Consider the following 25855-nt stretch of genomic DNA (forward strand, 5'->3'; position numbering starts at 1 on the left):
ATCTCTTTAACTTAATTACTTATTAAGTTGGATTTGTAAACACAATCAGGGAAAATTTTTGAATTTATGATTAATATATTAGGGTTTATCCCCCAAAAAAAATAAAAGGGGAGCTCATAATTAGAAATTAAATAATTAGTTTAATTTTTTTTTACGAATGATGAACTGTAGAGGCTCGGAGCCCAAATCCAGCCCATTGAACAAGTCCAGAAAAGGGGTTGACTTTTCAAAGTCTGAACCTATGACCATTGACCACCCTTAAAAACTGCGTCGTTTTGTGGATATTTTTAAAGGGCGTGCTAATACTTACGCCCCTTAAAAAAAAAGAAAAAAAAAAAATCCTCCGCCATTTTGGACAAACGATGAAATAAATTAACTACGCGACATTTTCATTTCCTTACCTCCTCCTCTGCAAATCTTGTACAGGCTACAGAGTATAAAGCATTAGCCTCACCTACTTCTCTCGCCCTCTGTTTTTCTCTCAGATCTTACTTCTAATAACTAATCTGCACTTTCCGATCGAATCGATTTTCAATCATAAAATGGGTAATTATTGACAACGATTAGTGTTAATTTCTGGTTATCGAGATCTTTTTTGTTGTTTGGACTTTTGCGTGCTTTTTAGTTTGTATTGAATCTGTTTTCGAGCTTCCATTATTTCTTTGATTGACTTTCAGCTACAGAGAACTCTTTCAAGAGGATATTAAAGACGCTTGAGAAGCCTGGTGGTGGTGGTGATTTCGGGAGATACTACAGCTTGCCTGCTCTCAACGATCCGAGAATCGGTTAGTCCTTTTTACCCCTCTTTATATGGATTATTTGCTTGGTTGCTGAGAGAATGCTAGGAAATGGTAGTGAAATGAATGAGTTTTTTACGTCTCCATCTTGCTTTTTGCTGCTATGCTGTTTGAGGATATTCTTCAGTGACGAGTGCTTCGGTTTTAATTGGTCTACTTATTTAGTACTATTTGTCTACTTAAATTTAATCAATGAAAGAGGACAAAAAACTTCATGTATGAGTTGCAGATAAGCTTCCTTATTCCATTAGGATACTGCTCGAATCGGCAATACGTAACTGCGATGAGTTTCAAGTTAAGACTAAGGATGTTGAGAAGATCATTGATTGGGAAAACACATCTCCCAAACAGGTGGAGATTCCATTCAAGCCTGCTAGAGTTCTTCTTCAGGTATGCGGGGCTTGTTTTCTTCTTTAATCTATTAACTCGGACATGTTTAATGTGAATTTGTAATGCTGATGTTTCTAGATTGCAGATATGTAATGTTAGCCTTCTCTTAATCTGCTTTTCAGGATTTCACTGGCGTCCCTGCTGTTGTTGATCTCGCCTGCATGAGAGATGCCATGAATAAGCTTGGTGGCGATTCTAATAAGATCAACCCATTGGTGAGTTGAATACTTTTTTCCCTTATTCTTGAAATTTTTATATCCGTTTGATATGTTTGGAAGTATCACTAACTTAAATTATTGATACATGCAGGTTCCTGTAGATCTTGTTATTGATCATTCAGTTCAAGTTGATGTGGCAAGGTCAGAAAATGCGGTGCAGGCAAATATGGAACTTGAATTTAAACGTAACAAAGAAAGATTTGCTTTTCTCAAATGGGGCTCAAATGCGTTCCATAATATGCTTGTTGTACCTCCTGGATCTGGGATAGTCCACCAGGTAATAGACATGTACAAAAGTGAGTTGTAAAGATAGATTTCTAAATACAACTTTTCTGCTAGAGGAGGCATAATGTCTCCACTGATTTCAATCATTAGATTAGAGGAAAAATAATCACCACCCAGAAAATTTAAAAGTAAAAAAATATTTTATTTTATAATCTTCACTCTTACTCAACAGAGATAAAATGCCTCTAAGGCATTGTATTTCATGTCAGAGGAAACATCTCATTTATATTTTGGGCATATATTATGTTCTTTTAATGGTGGTTTACAGGTGAATCTAGAATACCTTGGCAGAGTAGTGTTTAACACAGAAGGAATGCTTTACCCTGACAGTGTAGTCGGGACAGATTCACATACCACTATGATAGATGGATTGGGTGTTGCTGGCTGGGGAGTAGGAGGCATAGAAGCAGAAGCTGCAATGCTTGGCCAGGTAAAGTAGTATGCTGTTGAACTCACTTAGTAATTATTTGGACCAGAAAATAGATCATTGAATAAATAGTATACGACTAATTTGAATGAACAACATCTTTAACGAATGGTTCGGAGGATTGTTGTCTTATTTTCTAAATAAAATTTGTTTTTAAAAAGGTTGATTTTTGGTAATTTCCTCTCCAATATTCTGTCTTTGAGTGTTTCTTCTTAGCTACATCTAATTGTTCATCTTATCCTTTTCTGAATGCAGCCAATGAGCATGGTCCTGCCTGGTGTTGTTGGCTTTAAACTTGTAGGAAAACTGAGAAATGGCGTGACAGCTACCGATCTGGTATTGACAGTAACACAGATGCTGAGGAAGCATGGTGTTGTTGGCAAGTTTGTGGAATTCTATGGTAAAGTTACCAATAAGACCACAAACACGATTCTTATAAAGATTTGTTTTCGATAGTGATTTCTAATTTACTGGCTTCTTTATCTTATATTGGATGTTGGCTTTTAATCCCTTATGCAGGGGAAGGCATGAGTGAATTATCATTAGCAGATCGTGCCACTATTGCCAACATGTCTCCTGAGTATGGCGCAACTATGGGATTCTTCCCTGTGGATCATGTCACACTGCAGTATTTGAGACTGACTGGCAGGAGTGATGACACAGTAAGTCATTGGTTTAAATTAGTTTTCAATTGCTAACTCCAAGGATAGAGAAAATTTGTGCAGATAAGTCGTTTTAACATTGCCGTTTCCGTACACTGATGAGTATGCCAAAATGTAGGTTTCTATGATAGAATCCTATTTGAGGGCCAATAAAATGTTTGTGGATTACAATGAGGTAAATTCACCTTGTTCAATTCTTGTTCCTCTATTTTCATTCCTCAAGTTGAACAATACATTTCTTACTGGGAATTTTTTCTCCTTGCTCAGCCTCAAATTGAGAGAGTTTACTCTTCTTATCTGGAGTTAAATCTCGAGGATGTGGAACCCTGTGTATCTGGGCCAAAGAGGTATGGTTTTGGTGCTATGTTGTAACCATCATTCTTTATCGAAGTCTAAAACTGGCTACCTAATATTTTTTCTGCCCCTTATTAACTTCTGTATTTGCAGGCCACATGACCGAGTTCCATTAAAGGAAATGAAGGCTGATTGGCATGCTTGCTTAGACAATAGAGTCGGTTTCAAGGTTAGAGCTTTTTCTAAATGCAGGCAAGACATGCTATATGCATATGGGTTTCAATGGACACAGATCCCAATTAAAACATTTAATAATATGATATGGTGGTGATGGTGTTAAAGAAAAAAGAAACTGGAGCAAAGTACTGGAAAAACTACAATGACCTGTTTCCTCATTGCAGAAGGGGATTACATCGATTTCACGTGATGGATTTTAGCTCAATATATGTTGATAAATGTTTCTCAGGATAAAGCATAGGCCCCAAGGTTCCTGATTATTACTACTTGTCCATCTAATCATGTTAAGAAAACCTGTATATGATGACTTTAAAAGAATCAGTAGTTTGGGCAAGATTATGGCCATGCAGGAGAGTTTCTGCTTTTGCAAAGATTGCATTTAATTCCGAGAGGGGGACCTGTTCGATTGCAGATGACAGTGGCATTGCGACTTCTTATGACCCAACCATAATCTGAATTCCTAAAGTACCCTTCTCCATTTCTAAGTTCATCCTGATGTAATTTGAAGAAGAAATTGCTAAGAGACTTGTGAAAATATATTTGGATCCTTAATGTGTTGAACTATGACAAAAGCAATATCTTCAAGGGTAATATCATCTTTTCATCTCTGTATTTTTGTCATTGTACTTATCCAGTCATCTTTATAACGTTACAGGGATTTGCCATTCCAAAAGAAGCTCAGCAAAAGGTTGCAGAGTTTACTTTCCATGGGACTCCAGCATACCTAAGGCATGGGGATGTTGTTATAGCAGCAATCACTAGTTGCACTAATACCTCAAATCCTAGTGTAATGCTTGGGGCTGCTCTGGTTGCCAAAAAAGCTTGCGAATTAGGGCTAGAGGTTAGATGTCTCTTCTTTGCCTGTCAGTTTTCCGCCATGCTATTTGAATTTTATTTGCCAGGAAGTACTTGATGCCAAAGAGACAAGTATAGGGTCTGAGGAGGATCCTCCCTCGAATTGGAATGGTTGATTGCTGTGAGTTGATTAATCTGTGTAACTTAGTTTGATATGAGAAATTATTGAACATTTGTGAAACTGGAAATCAGCCAACCAGTAGTGTCCAAATGGGGAAGAATAAAAGTTTATATTCTTGAATGAGACAATTAGTCATACTATAATATGATGATAATTTCCTTTCCACCTTGCTCGTAATTATTTGAAAGTTTGGCTGGACGCTTCAGGACCGTCTCTCATAGCACAACTTTTATGTAATTGAAATATTCTGACTGCAGAGTTCATCTTACTTGGTTATGTGTACAAATGTTGTGTGTATAAATGTTATTGACAGGTCAAGCCATGGATTAAGACGAGCCTTGCTCCAGGTTCTGGAGTTGTTACAAAATACTTGCAAAAGAGGTATATCTTCTGTATCCATTATCTATGTCATTCAAGTACTTATACATGCTTAGGCATACACTTCTGTTCTTTTTTTTTATTAAAAAACTTAAATTCTGAATCTGGAATTTTTCTGCAGTGGCTTGCAGAAGTATTTGAATCAACTAGGATTTCACATAGTTGGTTATGGATGTACCACATGCATTGGAAATTCAGGAGATATTGATGAATCAGTAGCATCTGCTATCACAGAAAATGGTAAATTTTGTCATCCAAAGTAGTTAGATAATTGCCATGAAAATACTCCAGATGACCATGTTGTATTTTATATGCATGTATAGATATGGTAGCTGCAGCTGTGTTGTCTGGAAATAGGAACTTTGAAGGACGTGTGCACCCCCTAACAAGAGCTAATTACCTTGCCTCTCCACCACTTGTGGTTGCCTATGCTCTTGCTGGCACGGTAGGTTACTTCAGATGTTGTAACTTACCATGTACTACCAAATATCTGTTTTCATAATTCCCTTATATATCTGGATCTCTAGTTGTGAATATGTTATATTTATAAGTGGCAATTTTGCAGGTTGATATTGATTTTGAAACAGAGCCCATTGGGACAGGGAAAGATGGAAAGAAAATATTTTTCAGGGATATTTGGCCATCCACTGAAGAAGTAGCTGATGTAAGCTAAATAACTGCTTTCAATAGACCTTTGGATAGAAAAGTAGAAATTCTCATTGTTCCTTTTCTTTTTCTCCTTTTCTTTCCCTTCAGGCTGTACAATCAAGTGTGCTGCCTGATATGTTTAAAGCTACCTATGAAGCAATCACCAAAGGAAATCCAATGTGGAATCAGTTATCTGTATCTTCTGGAACTCTCTATGCCTGGGATCTGTCATCAACTTATATCCATGAGCCACCATATTTTAAAAATATGACCATGTCTCCACCCGGCCCACATGGAGTGAAGGATGCATACTGTTTGCTCAATTTTGGTGACAGTATCACAACTGATCACATCTCACCAGCTGGTAGTATCCACAAAGACAGTCCTGCAGCCAAGTACCTAATGGAGCGTGGAGTTGACAGGAGAGACTTCAACTCTTATGGAAGTCGCCGTGGTAATGATGAGATTATGGCTCGGGGCACATTTGCCAATATTCGTATCGTTAACAAACTACTGCAAGGAGAAGTTGGACCAAAAACGATACACATTCCTAGTGGCAAGAAATTGTCTGTCTTTGATGTTGCAATGGTAAGTCTTGCTAAAGCTAAAGCTATTCCCTTATCATTCTACATGCTTGTCTACTCCTTCATATCTCATCAGTGTATTTCTTTTTGTTAATAACAATTGAAACCAAACGGCAATGAGCTTCTAAAATTACTTTAGTTTCAGACAGGATATACATCTTAAGATGTGTATCATATATCTTTTACTTTTAATCAATAAAAATTTTGGCTTTGAAGCTTAAAAAGAAGTATCAAATTATCTACGATATTAGACATTTACAAAAGCATTTGGAAATTTAAAAAATTACATATGTATACCTAAAATCAGAATGAAAGCTATCCATCTGTTTTTTATGTATTATGTGTTTAATATGCAGATGCTTCAACAATGATAATAAAATTAATGCAACACTATCCAATTCTTAAATAATATATTGTTCTGAAAGGAAGGTCGTTTATCTACTGAAATACTGTCAGTTTATATATATATTATGATTGTAATATCTGCTTGGTATATCTTTATAAATAGAGATACAAAAGTGAGGGCCATGAAACCATTATTTTGGCTGGTGCGGAATATGGGAGTGGAAGTTCCCGGGATTGGGCAGCAAAGGGACCAATGCTCCTGGTAAACCTTCTGATACCATTTTTCATTCGGTTTTGTGTATTAATTTGGCTCATAGTGATGATAACTTAAGCTAACTGGATACAGGGTGTGAAAGCTGTAATCGCGAAGAGCTTCGAACGAATTCATCGTAGTAATTTGGTTGGTATGGGTATTATTCCTCTATGTTTCAAGCCTGGTGAAGATGCTGATAGTCTTGGTTTGACCGGCCAAGAACGTTATACAATAGATCTCCCAAACAGTGTAAGTGAAATAAGACCTGGGCAGGACATTGCAGTAACCACAGACAATGGTAAATCATTCACATGTACGGTTCGTTTTGATACTGAGGTAAGGGAGTAACTTCATTATGCTTTGGCAATCAATTCATTTTGTAGCCATCAAATCTACGATCTATTTTTCATCTGCTAAAGCTTGGGATGATTTGAATACAGGTGGAATTGGCTTATTTTGACCATGGAGGCATTCTGCAATACGTCATCAGGAACTTGATCCACGGAAACCATTAATTTTCCAGAGAAACAAACTCTATGTAGTTCCTGATCCTTTTCAAAGACGACTGCATCCGAATAATGGCCAGGTGGTGGAGCAACACAACCAGCAGTGTATTCATGAATAACCCAAGAAAACCAAGATCAGTGTTTATTTGAAGTTGTTGGGATGGCTATTTGTGTTTATGATAGAAGATTTTACTTATATTTCCAAGTGGTAGACCAACAATTCCCAAATCATTTTCTTGTTTTGCGATTGTTGTTTCCCCGAGCTTCAAAAAATTTTGATAAAGTTTGGGGACTAACAGAAGTTTGATAGTTTAATGACTCAGCTTTTGGTCAAAAGAGTTCTAAATTTCTCCAAGCACTAATCATAAAATCTCGCATTTGTAGTTTTGAGTAAATCATTTGCTATTATATTTGACCGTAATAAGTCTGTCATGCAATTACTAGTTTACATAAATGTATGTTTACGCTGCAAGAGTTTGAGTGTTTGATATTGTTAGAATTTATGTCATCATGTAGTATTTGATTAATAAAATATATATATATATATTTTTATTAAAAAATTATTATTATTTTGAGCAATAAGCGTCATCAACCTAAATAAAGAAATTGGAATAGAAAACCCATGATGCCAAGTTCAGATTAAGTACTAGTAGGCTATCGAAATGGGAATAAAAATATAATTGAAATAAAACACAAAACAAAAAAAAAAAAAAGAAGAATTAAAATCAGAATTGAAGATATAAATTTGTTATTTAAAATTTAATATGAAATAAATTTAATTAAATTAGTCATCGATAACATTTAGGTGGAATGTTATATAGGTGGGCCTGGCCGGCCGGTTGGTGTTACGGGCAACACAGATCATGGCATATGGCGTAATAACCGGATGGATGTGACGCAAAAACAAGGTAAATTTTTAAAATTGTTATGATTGATTAAGTAAAATCATTTAATAGATTCGTATGACCAAATCAAGATTGCAACTTTACCAATTAAATTACACAGATCAATTCTATCATTATGGTCACAAACCATGCAATAATTTTACAAAAATTGGGCAAGTGCCAGGTGAATAAAAAAAAAAAAAGAGGAAAATGGAAAATTTTGGGGCACAATTCAGTTCTATATGCTGTGATTTTATTTTTGGACTTTCGAATCTTGTAATTTTTTTTTTCAAATAATTTACTATCATGTAATTTTTTTTTATTATTATTTTATAGAAAATATTAATTTTTCAAAAGATGTATGTACAAATATCCCAAAAAAGCTTGAAGTCTGAATGATTTTGTAGGAAACTACAGAAACTCAAACTACAATGTGCTCAATAACAAAGAACTATAAAGGCTCAAATCTCAGAAGTAGACGCTGTAACTTACCCAAAAATATAATCATGATTGCTAAGAAGATTGGGAAAATTTGAGGACCTTGATATGATGCTATATTCAGTAGATTATGGATACAATCTCTAAGAGTTCACATTTAAACACATGAATGGTATTCAGTCCAACAACTCAGGATGTTCTAAATCTTTTTGATATTTGGAACTGACTGTAAAAATTCCAACTCTTATTCTATTAGTTGCAGTAACATGTGACTATCCTCAACCCCACAAAAAAAAAAAAAAGGAAAAGGAAAAAGAAAACAATAAGTGAATAAGTTAGCAGGCAGCAGCAACGGTATCGATTTTCATAGGCGTTCAGGCAACAAGCAATGCATCGTTTGATGCACAATGGTCGTGGAGCTCTCCAAGACTTTGAAAAAGTACAACAATGATAACACGAGAACTCTAAGTAAAACCTGTGCAACAGCATAAGCTAATTTATCAGAGGAACTGCTTTTTCACATTTGAAGTGCATGGATTATATTTAAATAAACCACGCTTCTCATCAAGAATAGATTTTGAGCAGAAGGGCATCGTAAAAAAAAATTCATATCTTTGGCAACTGATGCATATAGTTTAAAATAACGTAAGACAGAATCTTAACTATCTAATATCAGCCAGCACCTTGACTTTTTCTACAGACTTCAACTGTCCTCCAACATTGGGGCGAGCTAATTTTCCAAAAAAAAATCATATTTATGAAACCTCAGATCCACATTGGAAAAATATGTGATTGTTGAGTCTCATATAAGAGTTTAAGTCACTACCGATAAATTCATCTTAACTCTTTGGGAGCTAGTTATTTGGGTTTGAAAAGTTGTTGAACTAATGGTACTTGGACACGGGGCGTTATGAATGACATCAGAGCACGTGCCTGTACGATAACTCTAGATGGTATGATCTTGGACTTTGAAAATCTTTCGATTGTGATTTGTGATTGTGTGATGTCTGACTTTGATGAAGACATTAATGATTAGAGTCGTGTAGATTGTGATTTTTATGCTGTATATCGAAAAGATATGTGATTGTTGAGCTCTATATAAAACCTTAAGTTGCTAATTATTTATAACTTGAGTTTAAACTTTTGAAAGTTAGTGGTTTGAATTCAAAAAGTTGTTGAACTAGTGATGTTTGGGCTCAGGATGTTACAATACTCATTTTAATTTTTCCTTTTCATATAGATATTCATTATTCGAGACGACAACATGACAACTATATTACACAAAAGACAATGGGGATACTAAATAATCACACATTAAATAACCATAAGAAGTACTGATCCTGAGAATTAATCATTATAAAAGTGCTTGATAACCAACAATTCTAGTAGAAAGCTCACCTTTGAAATGTGGCTCAGACCATATATTCATAGACACGCATCCATTTGGTTGATGACCATTTGTTTCCTTTAATTACATGACAACCACCTAGAATAAGACAGAAGTTTTAGCTCCAACAATGAATATATTTGTTCAAAAGAGAGATAAACAAGTACAGCACAAACTTAGATTTAATAAAAATTTAACAAAAGATGCATGAAACCAGAACAACAGTTGCTGCTCACCATGCAAACTTGAAGGATCTAGAGAACCATCAGGCTTCTGGCTCCAGAAAAGTAATGCATCACCCATCTTTGGTTTAACAGACAGTCCTTTCTTTCCACATTCAGATAACTCATTCCACCATGGGACAGCACTAATGTTCCCTTTAGCGGCAGGGAACACAGTCTCACCCCCTTCTTCTACATCTGTGCTGTAAAAATCGTTAAACAGAAGAAATTATTATAAGAATATCATCAGAGAGAAAGGTGAAATGGTAGATCTATCAAGTCCCTTACAGGTACATAAGGACTGTAGCAATCCGTTGACCCCCATTCTTAGTGTTGAACTCATCCATGAAGTAGTCATAGTGAGGCTCATATTTTTGTCCAACTTCATAATGGAGGACTTGAAGCCCTTCCCCGTTCTCTGCAGGTCGTGATATTGGTTCAAGTATCAGTAAATGAGTAATACGACCAAATATAAACATATTTAACCCATCGCTTTTTTAAGAAAAAATATAGTATTAATATTAGTGAACACCAAAATGTTGCAACCTGTATACCCAAAAAAAATATTTAACCAAATTTACCTAAAAAATTGATTAAAGTGGAAATATATGAAGCATATCATTTCAAGGACATATATTATCATACAACTGAAAAGAGAAAAAGAAATCATCTCGACAGAACTTGACAGGAAGCCACAACATTTGAAGTTAGAAAAAGACACAACCTGAAAATGGGAAATTTTAACATCGTTTAATGAAACTCTTCTTAGTGGACATATGTCAAAAAGGAAACTCAACTACATACCAGCAGGAATGAAGGTGAAATCGGCAATTCTTTTCTCAATTTCCCTAATAGTTTTGTCACGACCTCTTGGCAGGAATGTTCCAGAGCTTGTGCGCACTCTGCAAATTAAAGGCATTACAGAATGAAGAAAAATCAAATACAAGTTCGTCCTCCAGATTGAAAATGATGATAAGAAAAGGGCAGAAAATGCAAACCTGCTATCTTTACTCTTGCCAGTTTCACTATCGACAACAGTTGACTTTTTCATATGGGGTTTCGCAAGATTGATCAAGTATTCACATTCCTCTTTGCTCTATCGAGAAAAGAAAAGAAAAAAAAAAAGAAATCAGCAGAAGCAATCAAAGTGAAGCCTCAGTGAATCCAAATAAAAATAAGAATCTGTCTGATATATACCAGAGAAAAGAGAATTATTATTATTATTATTATTATTATTTTTTTTTTTTTTTTTCTGTTGAAACTAGAAAAGAAACAGGTAACTTGAGTTTTAGTTACTCAATACACAATAGATGTGTTCCCATGTGTAAATTTTTTGCTTTTCCTCACCCCATACACTCATTAAGCATTTCCACCTTACACTCAATTTCACAGATACTTAAGTAGGATTTGTGATTTACCACTAGGCTCGTGTCTAAATCATGAGAAAAAATGGCCCAAAGTCCATCATAATGTATATTGCATTTCCTTTTCAGTGCATATCTTAGATGACTGTAGTTCCAGTTACAGAGTAATGTCAGTAGTAATATACCTAGTGTTGCAAAATTCTAACGCATGCAAATAAAAATTGATCAAAATGGAAAATATATAAATATTCAACTGCACAAATACTTCCGAATATGTGTAGATCGAAAGAAAATGGAAAAAAGGGAACAATCGAGAGTATGAGAGTCAAGTTATTTAACTGAAAGAACATGCAGCACTGCAAATTTTAGTAAATAAATATAGAGGGAAAATCGATTAACCAGTAAAAGGAAAGGGATAACTCACCAAGAAATTATGATAAATCACAGCTCTAGGTTCCCAGGAGATAACTTCCACCCACTGTTCAGCTCTCTCCTCATCTCCCACACCTCTGTGAACAATCCAAAACACAGTATTACCAAATCACCATCAAATCAACGATCAACGTACCAAAATTTAAGAATAAAAAATTCTTCACGGATTAAAAGCTCACATACCTATCCGTAGTCTTCCGAACGATGGAGCTCAGGTCGTTGGCCTTCGGGGAATCACCGCTGTTACTGGGGACCGAGAGTATACCGAGAGCGAGAAGAATCAGGATAACGAACGTAAACATGATGAGCATGGTGAGCACGAGCGTCGAAGAAGAAGATTTACGTGACGGGAAACGAGAATGCCTAACTTTCGCCATTTCAAGCCCCGAATCGAAGGAAACCCTAAAGATCGATCTTCAAAGCTTGGCACCAGACGAGATCTGGAAAATTGTCAAGAATTTTGGCAGAGAAGAAACTGTTTTGCAAGTACGCGCCCGTTTTGATTTTCTTTTTTCTCTGTTTTTTTTTTTTTTTTTGTCTCTAGGGCCAAATAGATACGGTCGCTAGTCGCTAGTCGCCAGCCAGGTAGCCTTAAGGAGCTTGACTAATGACATTAGAAGGAGAGGAAAAATTACTATTTCAAGCCCTCCAAGTTTCCACTCCCGTCCGCGTTTTATTGTCCTTTGTGGTAATTCCACGCCATACTCTTTACACTTTTATAATATGTTTAATTTTAATTTTTAATATTTCTACCTTTGGTTATTATTATTTTTTTGTATTGTTTAATTTTAATTAAAAATTACGTAGCCTCTGGATTTTAGTCATTACCATTTTATTTTATTTAAAATTAAGAACAATATAAATAAAAAATTAGATTATTTAGTAATAAATATTAGTTACAATTTATTATTTTATATAATATCAGAATTTTAGATATTGGTATCGAGTATTTTTTAACAAATTTACAGTTTTTAATATTTTTTTTAAAAAACTGATTATCATTAATTATTTAATTTTTAACAGAAACGGAAAAATAAAATGTAAATTAGAAAATTATTAATTACATAATTACATTGGGTAAATGCTTTGCTAATCTGGTAATTAGATCTAATGAAGTATTTTTCTTCACCAAACTCTCTTTAAATTTTTTTTTTAATCAAAATTAGTGAATTTATTAATTGCATTAACTTAGAACTCCTTTTGTCGGATCTGTTCTTCATGTAACGCAGTAGTAGCGTTAAAATATGAGAACATTAATTGGCATGATTAATTAGTTCTAATTATTTTAAAATGAGATACATCAACTAAACCAGCAAGATTATTAAAAATATTATTTATTTGATTCTTAGTTGACTAAACTTAAAATCTATTATTTATAAAAAATTATAACATCTCATAACTCCATATAGCTACAAAAATATTAATTTAGTATGTAATCAAGGTTTTAATTTGATTATTTTCTCATAATCTAGTTTTTTAATATTAAATTCAATATTAAAAGACTAGGTTATTGAAAGAAAAGAGTGAAATATGATTTACCGAGTGAAAGGTTTTCACACAAGAAAACTCCCGACATTCAACCAACGTAGCGAAGATAATGCAAGGCAACATAATTACAATCAAATCATATAAAGCATCTGCAGCTGGCTAAAAGACACCAAGCGATGTGGGATACAGAGGAATTGGCTCGTAACAGAAACAATTGGGAGTGTACGAAGAGGCTCGTCTTTTGGCCTTGGGATTATCCATGGAAGAACCAATGGCTGGCTGGTTTAAGTAAGCATACTTGCTCTTTGTCCACCTGTTCATGTCAAAATTGCCCAAAATCTTTTTTTTTTTTATAGGATAACAACAAGCACATAATCTCAACAATTCAGTTGTCAAAATCCAAAATTATATACTTGTATGATTATATATCACTCTATAAATTTTATTTATTTTAATTTAAAAAAAAAATCATGTAAGTTTATATCCGCAACTAAACAGAATTTATCGTGAGCGAACTATATCAGTCGATAGGTATACTTTTTTCTTTGTGCCCAGAGGACAAATGCGCATACTTATTGCCATCGTTCTTTAAAAAATAAGTATATAAAGAGAAAAATCCAGCAACTAACCAGTCTCTTATCCCAACACGAACATCATTGTTCTTCTTGTTTTCGACAGATACAAACTCTTTCTCCTTTGTGTCATCCTCTCCTTCATTCAAGGATTCTTCAAATAGGCTGTAGTCTTCCTCCTGCAAAGCCACAATTTCATAGGGAGAAACCCAAAGACTATGCGTTATTTGAGTAGTTGATCAAGGGTTCCCCTTTCTTAGCCATGTAAATGCCTCCTAGAGAAAGGTCAGTTTCAAGTTTGAATTATACTCATTAAATTGAGTCCTTTATCAATTTTAACTTTTTTAGAGTAAGTGCTCTTCCAACTCAGTTATTCTATGCTTTATCTTCAATAATGATTAGCCACCCAATGCAATTATTTCAAAAAAGGAAAAGAAAAAAGCAAGAGATTCAATAAAACAATTCATAAAGTTGTAATAGGGATAACATACTAAATATCCTGACCGACTTTTCTTATATTATTTCCAGCACATTTCATCACAGAGTTTCCATGTTCTGAGAACGAGAGAACAAGTTAGTTTCCATATACATCGATACCTTACAAGAGAAAGATAAACATTCTACAGCTGCTTTGAGTTCATTTTCAGTTCTATTCCGAACTTTAATTCTCGTATTAGTCTCAATAAGCATAATATATAAAATCCAGTTGAAATGCCGCTTCTGATATCTTTATGTTTATTGCAATTAGGAAAGTAAGTTAAATCTTTTTTAACCAAGCCACTCTACAAGAAACCTTCTCTTGGAGGGCATCTGCTAAAGTCAACCATAGCTGCAACTTTAATTATCTAATCTACTCTTAACAATTAAACCCACAGTTATAAAGGCATAGTTTTCAATCCAATATACAGACAGATTTCTACAGTGAGGATGATGTATGAAATGGCTAAGACCTCCATGTCAGTAACAATACCAAACCTAATCTCCAAGTTGAAGCTATGCAGTTGACTGGTAATTGACTTAATTCTTGGTGGCTGATCACCTGTAAGTTAGGTGCTCAAATCTTTCTTCACTTATTAATTCCCTGTGGTAGCAGGCTATGAATTTTTAATGGCTTGATTGGGTTGATTCTTACATTACAATACTATTGTACATATGAATTGCTCTTGCAATCATAGACCTACTGTAGTTAATCAAATTGTAAGAGTAAAGTAAGGACTTACAGAGAGATTTTTGGCCCTGATACGAGCTGCAGCCTTGATAGCAGCAAGGAGGTGTTCCTCTTCTTTGACGCGCTTGTGCCACCAAAACTTGGCAATCTCCTTCTTGGTTATGCTCTCTGAAGCTGACTTCCCAATCCAGAAACATGGAAGAGGAGGTGGTGGTGGAACTCTAGAAATATTCATCTGTTTAGATTTTGAACCAACACTTTCAGTTTCCATCTTTAATTGCTTCATCTTCAGATAGTCTTTCACTTGGACTGATCAGTTGGCTAATTTTGGTGGGTGCTAGCAGACTATAAGATATAAAACACAGGCTGAAAGAGCACAACCAACAGGATGAAGCTACTAATCAAACCAACCTTCCAAATGTGAATGACTAACCAGTTGGTTAACTGGGTCACTCCTTTTAAAGATTGATTTTTCCTATGATTTACCGGGGTCAAACTATGAAAGCTCATCTTCTTCTAACTGGTTTGTTGATTAACGGTTAGGATTTATTCTCATGGAATTTAATATTATTATAATACAGAGCTACTTTATCTACTCACATCTATTTTCTATTTACCAAAGTCAACTTGACATATACATCAGCATCCAATGGAAGTTCTTACGTATGACAAACAGTAGGCAGCAAAGAGAAAAGAAAAAAGAATGACCGGTAGATACCACATTAAATACAAAAATGAATTTCCATGACAAGCGAACGTATATAGAAAAATGCAGAGCCCACAAAAGCATCTAGAGTGGCCGGTAGGGACGCATAAATAAATGAATCATCCAGAGATTCCAATCTAGCAGTTCACACTCAAATGCTTAACCGTTCAATAAGACATAGAGCTCAACCAGAGAGGATTTGGCGATATAAATAATGGATTTTGCTAAAAGGAAGTTTTCCCTGACTGTTTAATAATGGGCTTGCTGTTAACAGTATCAGATCGTCTTCTTGAGCCGGTGCTTATATCGGATGGTTTATTAGGGACTTATTGTCAAATAGGTGGCAATCGGAACTGTAGTTATCAAGGTTGTGTAGATCAATACATGAAACAGAGACTAAATCCAAGAGGAATTTTGAGAAAAAAAATGCAATTCGACTATAATTCTTCACGTAAATATGCTCTAGCAAATCCAAATTATTCCCACAAATATAACTATAAAACACCAAGACGACAGTATAATACACAAGATACAATAAGATGAAGAACCCATGATGAACACAAAATGTTCAAGTATAGGAGGAGATCCGAAGAGCCTTGGTCTTGAAGCGGTAGCGAGGGGCCCGAGGGATGACCTGGCTCGGTCCAAAATGGAACTGACCGGGACTGTCAGTAAGAGGAGGACCATCGTCGTAAACATAGCCCAGGAGTCTGCCGCATCCGTTGCACTTGATCTTGGTCCTCTTCCTCTGGATTCCCCAGTAATTAAGGGTCTCAAAAAATGGCCTGATCTTGTCCTCCTTCTCGAACCTGAACTTGGTGGCGTCCACGGAAGAGAAGGAGAGAGTGCCCTTATTGCCCGCCTCGAAGTAGAAGCTAACCGGGTATAAGTGCGCTGCGTTGAGGTTAAGATTAACGCCGCACTCTTTGCAGCAGTAGATCGATGAAGCCATCGTTGATGAAGTTGATTCAGATCGCGGGGGCAGTCGATCGGTGGGTGATGATATGGAAACGGACAAATTTTCAAAAAACGCGTTGCAAATTCTTGGTTTTAGGAAGTTTCCTGGAAATTAAGCGGTACCTTAAAATCCATCGTCAGACCAAATTCAAATATTCAACACACAAAAAAGAATTTGAGTCCTTGAGGGGTTGTTTGTCAAAGTTTTGGATTAGGCATGTTAATTGAATACTTATAATTAATCCTTTAGAATAAGGAAGGTGTATGTCTTTTTCTTACATTCATAAAGCTCTCATAACATTTTGACTGTTCTAGACACCCAGAAAAACTCTTCAAAGTGTTATGGGCATTTATGAGCTCCCTAAATATGCAATATTATTTACACACATTCTAAATATTCGGCTGCATATTTGGGTGTATCGTTGAACATTTTTTATATTTTATTTCTAAATATATTTTTTAAATCTTTAAATAATTTAGATTATATACTTTCGGTTCTTAAAATTAGAAAATTTGAGATTTCTGTTGGAAAGAATGAAACGCAACGGTTTATTTATTTTCTTTCCGGAACAGAAATTATGGGCCCCCGCCGACTAGTGGGTTGCGGCCATGAAGTTAAGTCTTAATAGGTAAAAGGCCCATTAGCGTAAGCGCATATCGCACTGAGCGCACGATAGCGCTCAACGAAAAGTCGGTTGAATGGTTTAGGGCTGGCTGACCTTTTTCCTCTATAAATACCCCCCGTGGGGTGTAGATCTTGGTTTTCTTTGTTGAAACCTCTGCGGAGAGATCCCGAGTGGAAGGGGGAGGGGGAATTTTAGATCTCTCTCGTCTGGAAGCCGAAGACGGATACTGACTGGAAAATTCAAAAACGTAATACTGTGAACGGACACAAATTAGTTAAAAAAAAAAAAAACAATACCAGTTTGAAAGTACCTTACTGTTCTACTTCAGCGAAACCCTAGAATCAGTGTTTTGTTCGCACTCCGATCGACATGGACACCCGCTTCCCGTTCTCTCCAGCAGAGGTCGCTAAGGTCCGCGTGGTCCAGTTCGGCATCCTCAGCCCTGATGAGATTGTAATTATCTCTTACCGCTCTCTTTCTCTCAGTTTTTCTGTATGTTATCTCCAGTCTCTTGGTTGTTCGAAGAGAAAACGGAGAGCAGAAGGAATGAAACCGGTGTATTCAATTAGACGAGCTATGTATTTGTGGATATTCTGTTCTCTTATGTTTTCAAGTCCCATCTTTTCTCAGTAACAGAATGCACCAGTAGGATTGTTTGATATTGTTTCTGTTGGATTGGCGGTTTCAATTTCTTCTTATTTGGTGTGCAGAGACAAATGTCTGTTGTGCAAATTGAGCACAGCGAGACTACCGAGAGGGGAAAGCCAAAACCAGCCGGGTTGAGCGATCCTCGTTTGGGGACTATTGACAGGAAGTTGAAGTGCGAGACGTGTACTGCCAATATGGCGGAGTGTCCTGGACACTTCGGTCACCTAGAGCTCGCCAAGCCTATGTTCCATATTGGGTTTATGAAAACTGTACTCAGCATCATGAGATGTGTTTGCTTCAATTGCTCTAAAATTCTAGCGGACGAGGTATTGCAGAGCATATGCTAGCTTTGTTGTAGTTTTTGAAAGAATTTTATTTATCATTTTATTCTCATCTAGAACTTGTATTCCCACAGGAAAACAAAAAATCTTTGACTGCAATCTTAACTTTGAGGACATGTATCATTTGATTGTTGTGCATGCAGGAGGATCACAAATTTAAGCAGGCTTTGAAAATAAAAAATCCAAAAAATAGGCTTAAAAAGATTTTGGATGCCTGCAAAAACAAAACCAAATGTGAAGGCGGTGATGAAATCGATGTTCAAGGTCAAGATGCAGAAGAGCCAGTTAAGAAAAGTCGTGGTGGCTGTGGCGCTCAGCAGCCAAAGCTAACTATTGAGGGTATGAAGATGATTGCTGAGTATAAGGCTCAAAGGAAGAAGAATGATGATCAGGAACAACTCCCTGAACCTGTAGAAAGGAAGCAAACACTTACTGCAGAAAGGGTAATTCATTGCTTGTTAATAATTCCTGGGTATCCTTCCTTGACTTGATGGATGATGCGAATTCCTTGTTGAGCCTAGCACAGGTTCTCAGTGTTCTGAAGAGGATAAGTGACGAGGATTGCCAATTATTAGGCTTTAACCCTCAGTATGCTCGTCCAGACTGGATGATTCTACAAGTCCTTCCTATCCCTCCACCTCCCGTGAGACCCTCTGTGATGATGGACACATCCTCTAGGAGTGAGGTAAGCGTTTATACCTGTTGTGTTTTCTTTTGTGCAAAACCCTTTTACTAATAACTGATTAGTAGTTTTTGCTTGAATTATTAGTATTAGAGGTTTTTCCTAAGTGCATGATAGTTACAGTTGTGTTTGTGGGATCTTAGGATGACTTAACTCATCAATTAGCCATGATAATTCGACATAATGAGAATTTGAGGAGACAAGAAAGAAATGGGGCGCCTGCACATATCATATCAGAGTTTGCACAGTTGTTGCAGTTCCACATTGCCACATATTTTGACAATGAGTTGCCTGGGCAGCCAAGGGTAATTCTGCTTACTTTCTGTTATGTGGATTTGCAAGAATTTGTTCTGGAATGCCTAAATATTTCTTCTTGTTCAGGCTACTCAGAGATCTGGGAGACCTATTAAATCAATATGTAGCAGGCTTAAGGCAAAGGAAGGTAGGATAAGAGGTAACTTGATGGGAAAACGTGTGGATTTTTCAGCACGGACAGTTATTACCCCAGATCCAACCATCAATATTGATGAACTTGGAGTTCCATGGAGTATTGCGTTGAATCTCACATATCCTGAGACTGTGACACCATACAACATTGAAAGGTCTGCACCTTTTGTCATTTTACTTGAAAAAGAAAAACATAATTTTATGTTCTTCTGTTGGTGAACCCCCCTAAATTTATACAGGTTGAAGGAGCTTGTGGAATACGGTCCGCATCCTCCACCTGGAAAGACTGGTGCCAAATATATCATAAGAGATGATGGACAAAGGCTCGATCTTCGCTATTTGAAGAAGAGTAGCGATCATCATCTGGAGCTTGGTTACAAGGCATTTTTATCATCCTTGTTGTATTTAATCTGGATCCTTCTTAACCTGCTTGTGTAGCTGGGTGGTTGCTTATTTTTAATATTCATGATTGTAGGTGGAGCGACACTTGAATGATGGTGATTTTGTTCTTTTCAACCGTCAACCAAGTCTACATAAAATGTCTATCATGGGGCATAAGATCAAGATTATGCCTTATTCCACTTTCCGCTTGAATTTATCAGTTACGTCCCCATACAATGCTGACTTTGATGGTGATGAAATGAATATGCATGTTCCACAATCATTTGGGACCAGAGCAGAAGTTTTGGAGTTAATGATGGTGCCGAAATGTATTGTCTCACCCCAATCGAATCGACCTGTCATGGGAATTGTCCAAGATACCCTTCTAGGATGCCGTAAAATCACCAAGAGGGACACCTTTATTGAGAAGGTGATTGTGAAATTATATTTCATTTTCAATAAGCCGCTTCCATTTGTTTCTAATGAGAAGAAACCGCACTTTTAACCAAATATTCTATTGTTGCAGGATGTTTTTATGAACATCTTGATGTGGTGGGAAGATTTTGATGGAAAAATTCCTGCTCCTGCAATTTTGAAGCCGCGTCCTCTTTGGACAGGGAAGCAGGTTTTCAATCTTATCATACCGAAGCAGATAAATCTAATAAGATATTCCGCTTGGCACTCGGATCAGGAGACAGGATTCATAACTCCAGGGGATACTCAAGTTCGAATTGAGAAAGGAGAGCTACTATCTGGAACGCTTTGCAAGAAGACTCTTGGGACATCAACTGGGAGTCTCATACATGTCATTTGGTAAGTTTTTTGGGATTAAAGACTTGGAAGATTAAGCCTGAGCTTTTCTTAATGTTTAATATACTTATAGGGTTGGAGGATAACTTTTGGCTGTATCTTTATTGTCTTTTTAGAATCTATTTCTACTCCTATGTATTATGATTTGGTGTGATAGATGTAAACCTAGTGTGGGACCTTTTCCAAAATGTTCTTTATACCAAAATGTTCGATATCTATTTGTCGTTCTTTTTCAACTGGGTGTTGGTTGGTTTTGAGTTCAAAAATCAGATATCAGGGATTTCTAGAGTGTACATGGTGTTCTTGAGGCAACATTGCATGCAGTTTGAGACTTCATGCATATTATTGTTACATGTAAAATGAATCTTGATTGAAAGAAAAATTGTTATTTTGGTGCAGGGAAGAGGTTGGTCCTGATGCTGCCCGCAAATTCTTGGGTCATACACAGTGGCTTGTCAATTACTGGCTTTTGCAGAATGCTTTTAGTATTGGAATTGGTGATACAATTGCAGATTCATCTACAATGGAAAAGATCAATGAAACTATTTCTAAAGCAAAGAATGATGTGAAAGAGCTCATCAGGAAAGCACAAGAAAAGAAGTTAGAGGCTGAACCTGGACGAACCATGATGGATTCGTTTGAGAATAAAGTGAATCAGGTACTTGCATGTAGTTTCTTCACATTCTCTCCTTTTCTTTTGTAACATTTTTTAATGTCTATTAACCTCCCTTTTTATCTTTTAGGTTTTGAATAGAGCTCGTGATGATGCTGGAAGTAGTGCTCAGAAGAGTTTAGCAGAAAGTAACAATCTTAAAGCTATGGTTACTGCGGGGTCCAAGGGAAGTTTCATCAACATATCTCAGATGACAGCTTGTGTGGGCCAGCAGAATGTTGAGGGAAAGCGAATCCCATTTGGGTTTATAGATCGGACATTGCCACATTTCACAAAAGATGATTATGGTCCTGAGAGTCGTGGGTTTGTGGAAAACTCATACCTGCGTGGTTTGACCCCACAGGAGTTCTTTTTCCACGCCATGGGTGGTAGAGAAGGTCTTATAGATACAGCAGTTAAGACTTCTGAAACTGGATATATCCAGAGGCGTTTAGTGAAGGCCATGGAAGATATTATGGTCAAGTATGATGGAACAGTTAGAAACTCATTGGGTGATGTGATTCAGTTTCTCTATGGAGAAGATGGTATGGATGCTGTATGGATAGAATCGCAGAAGCTGGATTCATTGAAGATGAAGAAATCAGAATTTGATCGAGTTTTCAAATACGAGATCGATGAGGAGAATTGGAACCCAACTTACATGTTACCAGAGCATGTTGAAGATTTGAGAACAATCCGAGAATTGCGGGATGTTTTTGATGCTGAATATCAGAAACTTGAAGCTGATAGATTCCAGCTAGGAACAGAGATTGCAACCAATGGTGATAATACTTGGCCGTTGCCAGTTAATCTCAAGAGGCTTATCTCAAATGCGCAGAAGACCTTTAGGATTGACTTGAGGAGGACTTCAGATATGCACCCTGTGGAAGTTGTAGACGCTGTTGATAAACTCCAAGAGAGGTTGCTGGTTGTTCCTGGTGATGATCCATTGAGTGTGGAAGCCCAAAAGAATGCTACCCTCTTCTTTAATATTTTGCTTCGTAGCACTTTTGCTAGTAAAAGGGTGTTGGAAGAATACAAGCTCACTCGCGAAGCATTTGAGTGGGTTATTGGTGAAATAGAGTCAAGATTCTTACAGTCATTGGTGGCACCTGGGGAAATGATTGGCTGTGTTGCTGCACAGTCAATTGGTGAGCCTGCTACTCAGATGACGCTCAATACCTTCCACTATGCTGGTGTGAGTGCAAAGAATGTTACTCTTGGTGTGCCCAGGTTGAGGGAAATTATCAATGTAGCTAAGAAAATCAAAACACCTTCTCTCTCTGTGTACCTGTCTCCTGAAGCTAGTAAGACAAAAGAGAGGGCTAAGAGTGTTCAGTGTGCTTTGGAATACACTACCCTCAGGAGCGTTACTGAGGCGACTGAAGTATGGTATGATCCAGATCCAATGAGCACAATAATTGAAGAGGATGTTGATTTTGTGAAATCTTATTATGAAATGCCAGATGAAGAGGTTGCTGCAGAAAAAATTTCTCCGTGGTTACTTCGAATAGAATTGAATCGTGAAATGATGGTTGATAAGAAGTTGAGCATGGCTGATATTGCTGAAAAGATTAACCTTGAATTTGACGATGATTTGACTTGCATTTTTAATGATGACAATGCGGAGAAACTGATTCTTCGTATCCGGATTATGAATGATGAGGCTCCAAAGGGGGAACTTAATGATGAATCAGCTGAAGATGATGTTTTCTTGAAGAAGATTGAGAGTAACATGCTGACAGAAATGGCTCTTCGAGGTATCCCAGATATTAACAAGGTGTTTATTAAACATGGTAAAACAAGCAAGTTTGATGAGAGTGAAGGATTTAAGACAACAGAGGAGTGGATGTTGGATACAGAAGGTGTCAATCTTTTGGCTGTTTTATGTCATGAGGATGTTGATGCAAGGAGGACAACAAGCAATCATTTGATTGAAATTATTGAAGTGCTTGGTATTGAGGCAGTTCGTCGGGCATTGCTGGATGAGTTACGTGTTGTTATATCTTTTGATGGATCTTATGTAAATTACCGGCATTTGGCTATTTTGTGTGACACTATGACCTATCGCGGCCACTTGATGGCCATTACTCGTCATGGTATCAACAGAAACGATACTGGTCCACTGATGAGATGCTCCTTTGAAGAAACAGTTGACATCCTACTTGATGCTGCAGTGTATGCTGAGACAGATTATCTGAGGGGTGTCACTGAAAACATAATGTTGGGTCAGCTTGCACCTATTGGCACTGGCGATTGTACCTTGTATCTCAATGATGAGATGCTAAAAAATGCAATTGAACTTCAGCTTCCTAGTTATATGGATGGTTTAGATTTTGGCACCACTCCTGGCCGATCTCCTGTGTCAGGAACTCCTTACCATGACGGCATGATGTCACCTAGTTACTTATTGAGTCCGAGTTTGCGTCTCTCACCTATTACAGATGCTCAGTTTTCTCCTTATGTTGGTGGGATGGCATTTTCTCCTACTTCATCTCCAGGCTACAGTCCTTCATCTCCAGGATATAGTCCATCATCGCCTGGATATAGTCCTACATCACCGGGATACAGTCCTACATCGCCTGGATATAGTCCTACCTCACCTGGATATAGCCCTACTTCACCAACTTACAGCCCTAGTTCTCCTGGCTATAGTCCTACGAGTCCTGCATATTCTCCTACAAGTCCATCCTATTCACCCACGTCGCCTAGCTACAGCCCCACTTCTCCGAGCTACAGTCCCACCTCCCCAAGCTACAGCCCCACCTCTCCTAGTTACAGCCCCACCTCTCCAAGCTATAGCCCGACTTCCCCAAGCTATAGTCCAACTTCGCCAGTTTATAGCGCTTATAGCCCCACTTCACCGGCCTATAGCCCCACCTCACCATCTTACAGCCCTACATCCCCTTCTTACAGCCCAACTTCCCCTTCATACAGCCCAACATCACCATCCTACAGCCCAACATCTCCATCATACAGCCCTACCTCCCCAGCGTATAGCCCAACATCCCCTGGCTATAGCCCAACCTCACCAAGCTACAGCCCGACATCACCAAGCTACGGTCCTACTTCTCCAAGTTACAATCCACAGTCAGCCAAATACAGTCCTTCACTTGCATACTCACCTAGTAGTCCAAGGTTGTCACCTTCTAGTCCATATAGTCCTACATCACCAAATTACAGGTAAGTGATGGTTCTAAATGGTGGCATGTAATGTTTTTACTGATGTAAGCATTTGCATGTAATAGTTGCATAATTATTTTCTCTTCTTGTCCTCTGATTTTTTAAGTTTTTGCTTTTTTTGCAGCCCAACATCACCATCATACTCACCTACTTCTCCGTCTTACTCACCTTCAAGCCCAACATACAGTCCTAGCAGGTAAATTTCTGAAAATCTTGCTTTTTACGTTGGCTGTACATGGTTTTTAGTATAATTTTGCCAAATAACCAAGAGGTTAGTCTTGGGTATGGAAATTTAAAATATTTGCTCTTTTCTCTCTCAGTGAATGTTTTGTAACTTCTGATTGTACTTCTTGTGCAGCCCATATAATTCTGGAGCAAGTCCGGATTACAGCCCAAGTTCCCCACCGTACAGGTAAGTAGATTTAGACCCAACCCCTGTTTCAATTCTGAGATTGGATCGGTTTGGTTGTAATTATGTTTAATTTTGAAACAGTCCAAGTGCTGGGTACTCACCAAGTGCCCCTGGTTACTCACCATCGTCTACGAGTCAGTACACTCCACAGACGACGAATAAAGATGATAAGAATACAAAGGAGAATAGGAGCAGTAAGGATGATAGGAATAATCGCTAGAGAAACATGGCATGAATGTGAGAGGATATGTGAAAGAAAAGGTAAAGTTTTCTTGGAATTGTATCCAAATGCTCTTTTGGGAACGGGTGAGAGGAAGGAGAACACTACATTCGGGGATTGGTAATTTTCCACAAAGTTGGCCCTACTGATTTGGTTTTTAATTAAATGCCAGACGTGAAGGAGATGAAGCCAAAAAGATGACCAGAAGGTCGGGATGTCAGGGAGTCTCCTCCACCCCCTCCCCGGGCCTCCATTTTAAGTTTAATGTTACTGTTATTGTTTAATACGGAGGAGGTTGTTAAAATAGATGAGACATCCACGTGGATTGAAGTTTGCTTTCTGGACGCAAATAGTCGTTTTACTTGATTGGACGTATACATATTTGTAACAATTGATATATCCAGAAAATTTCAAATGGCTGGCCTTCGTGGGATTGTAACTAACCAAGGACTGACGGTTTAAATGTTTTAATATTTAACCTACAAACACCGGGACGACCACCAGTTTCGTCATCTCAAGAAGAAGAATCTGATTGTAGATGTTGTGATGGGAAGGCAAAGGGTGGCTTCCCCTTGTTTGGTTTAGAGATGAGAAGGTAATCGCTGTCATGTCGGATCCTTCATTAAAATTTTATTATTCTAATTAAAAATCAGTAACGTGGCCATCGTATTATTTCGAATTCAATTCACGCTGTGATGCTTCTAAATTCTCTGCCAGTTGGTGCAGGGTCCCCTCTTTGTGTTCTGGAAAGGGAGTTCCTCGTGCATAAAGGTTATTGAGGATAGAGATTGTTATAAAATGTCAAAACGATTGCGTATCGTCCACTTATTCTTTTC

At 37.2% G+C, this 25855-nt stretch overlaps 5 protein-coding genes across 7 annotated transcripts; 2 read left to right on the forward strand and 3 right to left on the reverse strand.

Annotated features, from left to right (window-relative positions):
* Positions 1-362: 362 nt before the first annotated feature.
* On the forward strand, positions 363-7336 carry ACO1 (aconitase 1). Its single transcript, XM_088217462.1, has 20 exons — positions 363-546; positions 678-785; positions 1027-1187; positions 1310-1402; positions 1497-1682; positions 1959-2120; positions 2373-2517; positions 2637-2779; positions 2898-2954; positions 3047-3126; positions 3227-3302; positions 3966-4151; positions 4600-4667; positions 4786-4904; positions 4988-5109; positions 5230-5328; positions 5421-5900; positions 6405-6503; positions 6588-6830; positions 6935-7336. Exons 1-20 carry the CDS (start codon positions 543-545, stop codon positions 7007-7009), a joined length of 2706 nt encoding a protein of 901 aa, XP_088073588.1. The 5' UTR covers positions 363-542; the 3' UTR covers positions 7010-7336.
* Positions 7337-8406: 1070 nt separating this feature from the next.
* Positions 8407-12288, reverse strand: LOC110822477 (putative prolyl 4-hydroxylase 10). Of its 2 annotated transcripts, XM_022052608.2 has the most exons (8): positions 11910-12286; positions 11719-11803; positions 10929-11026; positions 10735-10832; positions 10219-10348; positions 9946-10133; positions 9721-9808; positions 8407-8797 (listed from the first exon to the last, which is right to left on the reverse strand). In XM_022052608.2, the coding sequence occupies exons 1-7, from the start codon at positions 12101-12103 to the stop codon at positions 9735-9737; spliced, it is 867 nt and encodes a 288-aa protein (XP_021908300.1). In that variant the 5' UTR covers positions 12104-12286; the 3' UTR covers positions 8407-8797; positions 9721-9734. The 2 variants fall into 2 exon arrangements, with proteins under 2 accessions (XP_021908300.1, XP_088073589.1); XM_088217463.1 differs by having other exon boundaries at positions 10735-11026; positions 11910-12288.
* Positions 12289-13233: 945 nt separating this feature from the next.
* On the reverse strand, positions 13234-15925 carry LOC110822520 (Big1). Its single transcript, XM_022052654.2, has 3 exons — positions 15007-15925; positions 13844-13965; positions 13234-13527 (listed from the first exon to the last, which is right to left on the reverse strand). Exons 1-3 carry the CDS (start codon positions 15238-15240, stop codon positions 13374-13376), a joined length of 510 nt encoding a protein of 169 aa, XP_021908346.1. The 5' UTR covers positions 15241-15925; the 3' UTR covers positions 13234-13373.
* A 147-nt stretch (positions 15926-16072) lies between these two features.
* LOC110822521 (methionine-S-oxide reductase) lies at positions 16073-16908 on the reverse strand. The gene has a single exon (XM_022052655.2). The coding sequence runs from the start codon at positions 16610-16612 to the stop codon at positions 16229-16231; it is 384 nt and encodes a 127-aa protein (XP_021908347.1). The 5' UTR covers positions 16613-16908; the 3' UTR covers positions 16073-16228.
* Positions 16909-17371: 463 nt separating this feature from the next.
* Positions 17372-25671, forward strand: NRPB1 (RNA polymerase II large subunit). Of its 2 annotated transcripts, XM_088217465.1 has the most exons (15): positions 17372-17696; positions 17954-18217; positions 18376-18675; positions 18759-18917; positions 19058-19219; positions 19296-19516; positions 19601-19742; positions 19837-20172; positions 20269-20555; positions 20952-21210; positions 21296-24387; positions 24512-24583; positions 24746-24799; positions 24881-25060; positions 25192-25671. In XM_088217465.1, the coding sequence occupies exons 1-14, from the start codon at positions 17613-17615 to the stop codon at positions 25017-25019; spliced, it is 5571 nt and encodes a 1856-aa protein (XP_088073591.1). In that variant the 5' UTR covers positions 17372-17612; the 3' UTR covers positions 25020-25060; positions 25192-25671. The 2 variants fall into 2 exon arrangements, with proteins under 2 accessions (XP_088073591.1, XP_088073590.1); XM_088217464.1 differs by having other exon boundaries at positions 24881-25671.
* The last annotated feature ends 184 nt before the right edge of the window (positions 25672-25855 follow it).

Source organism: Carica papaya, chromosome 4 (genome assembly GCF_054855325.1).
Source record: "Carica papaya isolate Zhongbai chromosome 4, ASM5485532v1, whole genome shotgun sequence".
Lineage (NCBI taxonomy): Eukaryota > Viridiplantae > Streptophyta > Magnoliopsida > Brassicales > Caricaceae > Carica > Carica papaya.

Coding starts and splice junctions, on each gene's coding strand:
- ACO1 (XM_088217462.1), top strand. Junction 1,188..1,309: donor CTGCTAGAGTTCTTCTTCAG/GTATGCGGGGCT, acceptor TCTGCTTTTCAG/GATTTCACTGGCGTCCCTGC. Junction 3,127..3,226: donor TGTGTATCTGGGCCAAAGAG/GTATGGTTTTGG, acceptor CTGTATTTGCAG/GCCACATGACCGAGTTCCAT.
- LOC110822477 (XM_088217463.1), bottom strand. CDS start 12,103: ATGGCGAAAGTTAGGCATTCTCGTTTCCCGTCACGTAAATCTTCTTCT. Junction 10,134..10,218: donor GCTACAGTCCTTATGTACCT/GTAAGGGACTTG, acceptor CGATTTTTACAG/CACAGATGTAGAAGAAGGGG. Junction 9,809..9,945: donor AGATCCTTCAAGTTTGCATG/GTGAGCAGCAAC, acceptor GTCTTATTCTAG/GTGGTTGTCATGTAATTAAA.
- LOC110822520 (XM_022052654.2), bottom strand. CDS start 15,240: ATGAAGCAATTAAAGATGGAAACTGAAAGTGTTGGTTCAAAATCTAAA. Junction 13,966..15,006: donor TCAGGGCCAAAAATCTCTCT/GTAAGTCCTTAC, acceptor GTGGCTTTGCAG/GAGGAAGACTACAGCCTATT. Junction 13,528..13,843: donor CGTGTTGGGATAAGAGACTG/GTTAGTTGCTGG, acceptor TGACATGAACAG/GTGGACAAAGAGCAAGTATG.
- LOC110822521 (XM_022052655.2), bottom strand. CDS start 16,612: ATGGCTTCATCGATCTACTGCTGCAAAGAGTGCGGCGTTAATCTTAAC.
- NRPB1 (XM_088217464.1), top strand. CDS start 17,613: ATGGACACCCGCTTCCCGTTCTCTCCAGCAGAGGTCGCTAAGGTCCGC. Junction 18,676..18,758: donor AAACACTTACTGCAGAAAGG/GTAATTCATTGC, acceptor AGCCTAGCACAG/GTTCTCAGTGTTCTGAAGAG. Junction 24,584..24,745: donor CCAACATACAGTCCTAGCAG/GTAAATTTCTGA, acceptor CTTCTTGTGCAG/CCCATATAATTCTGGAGCAA.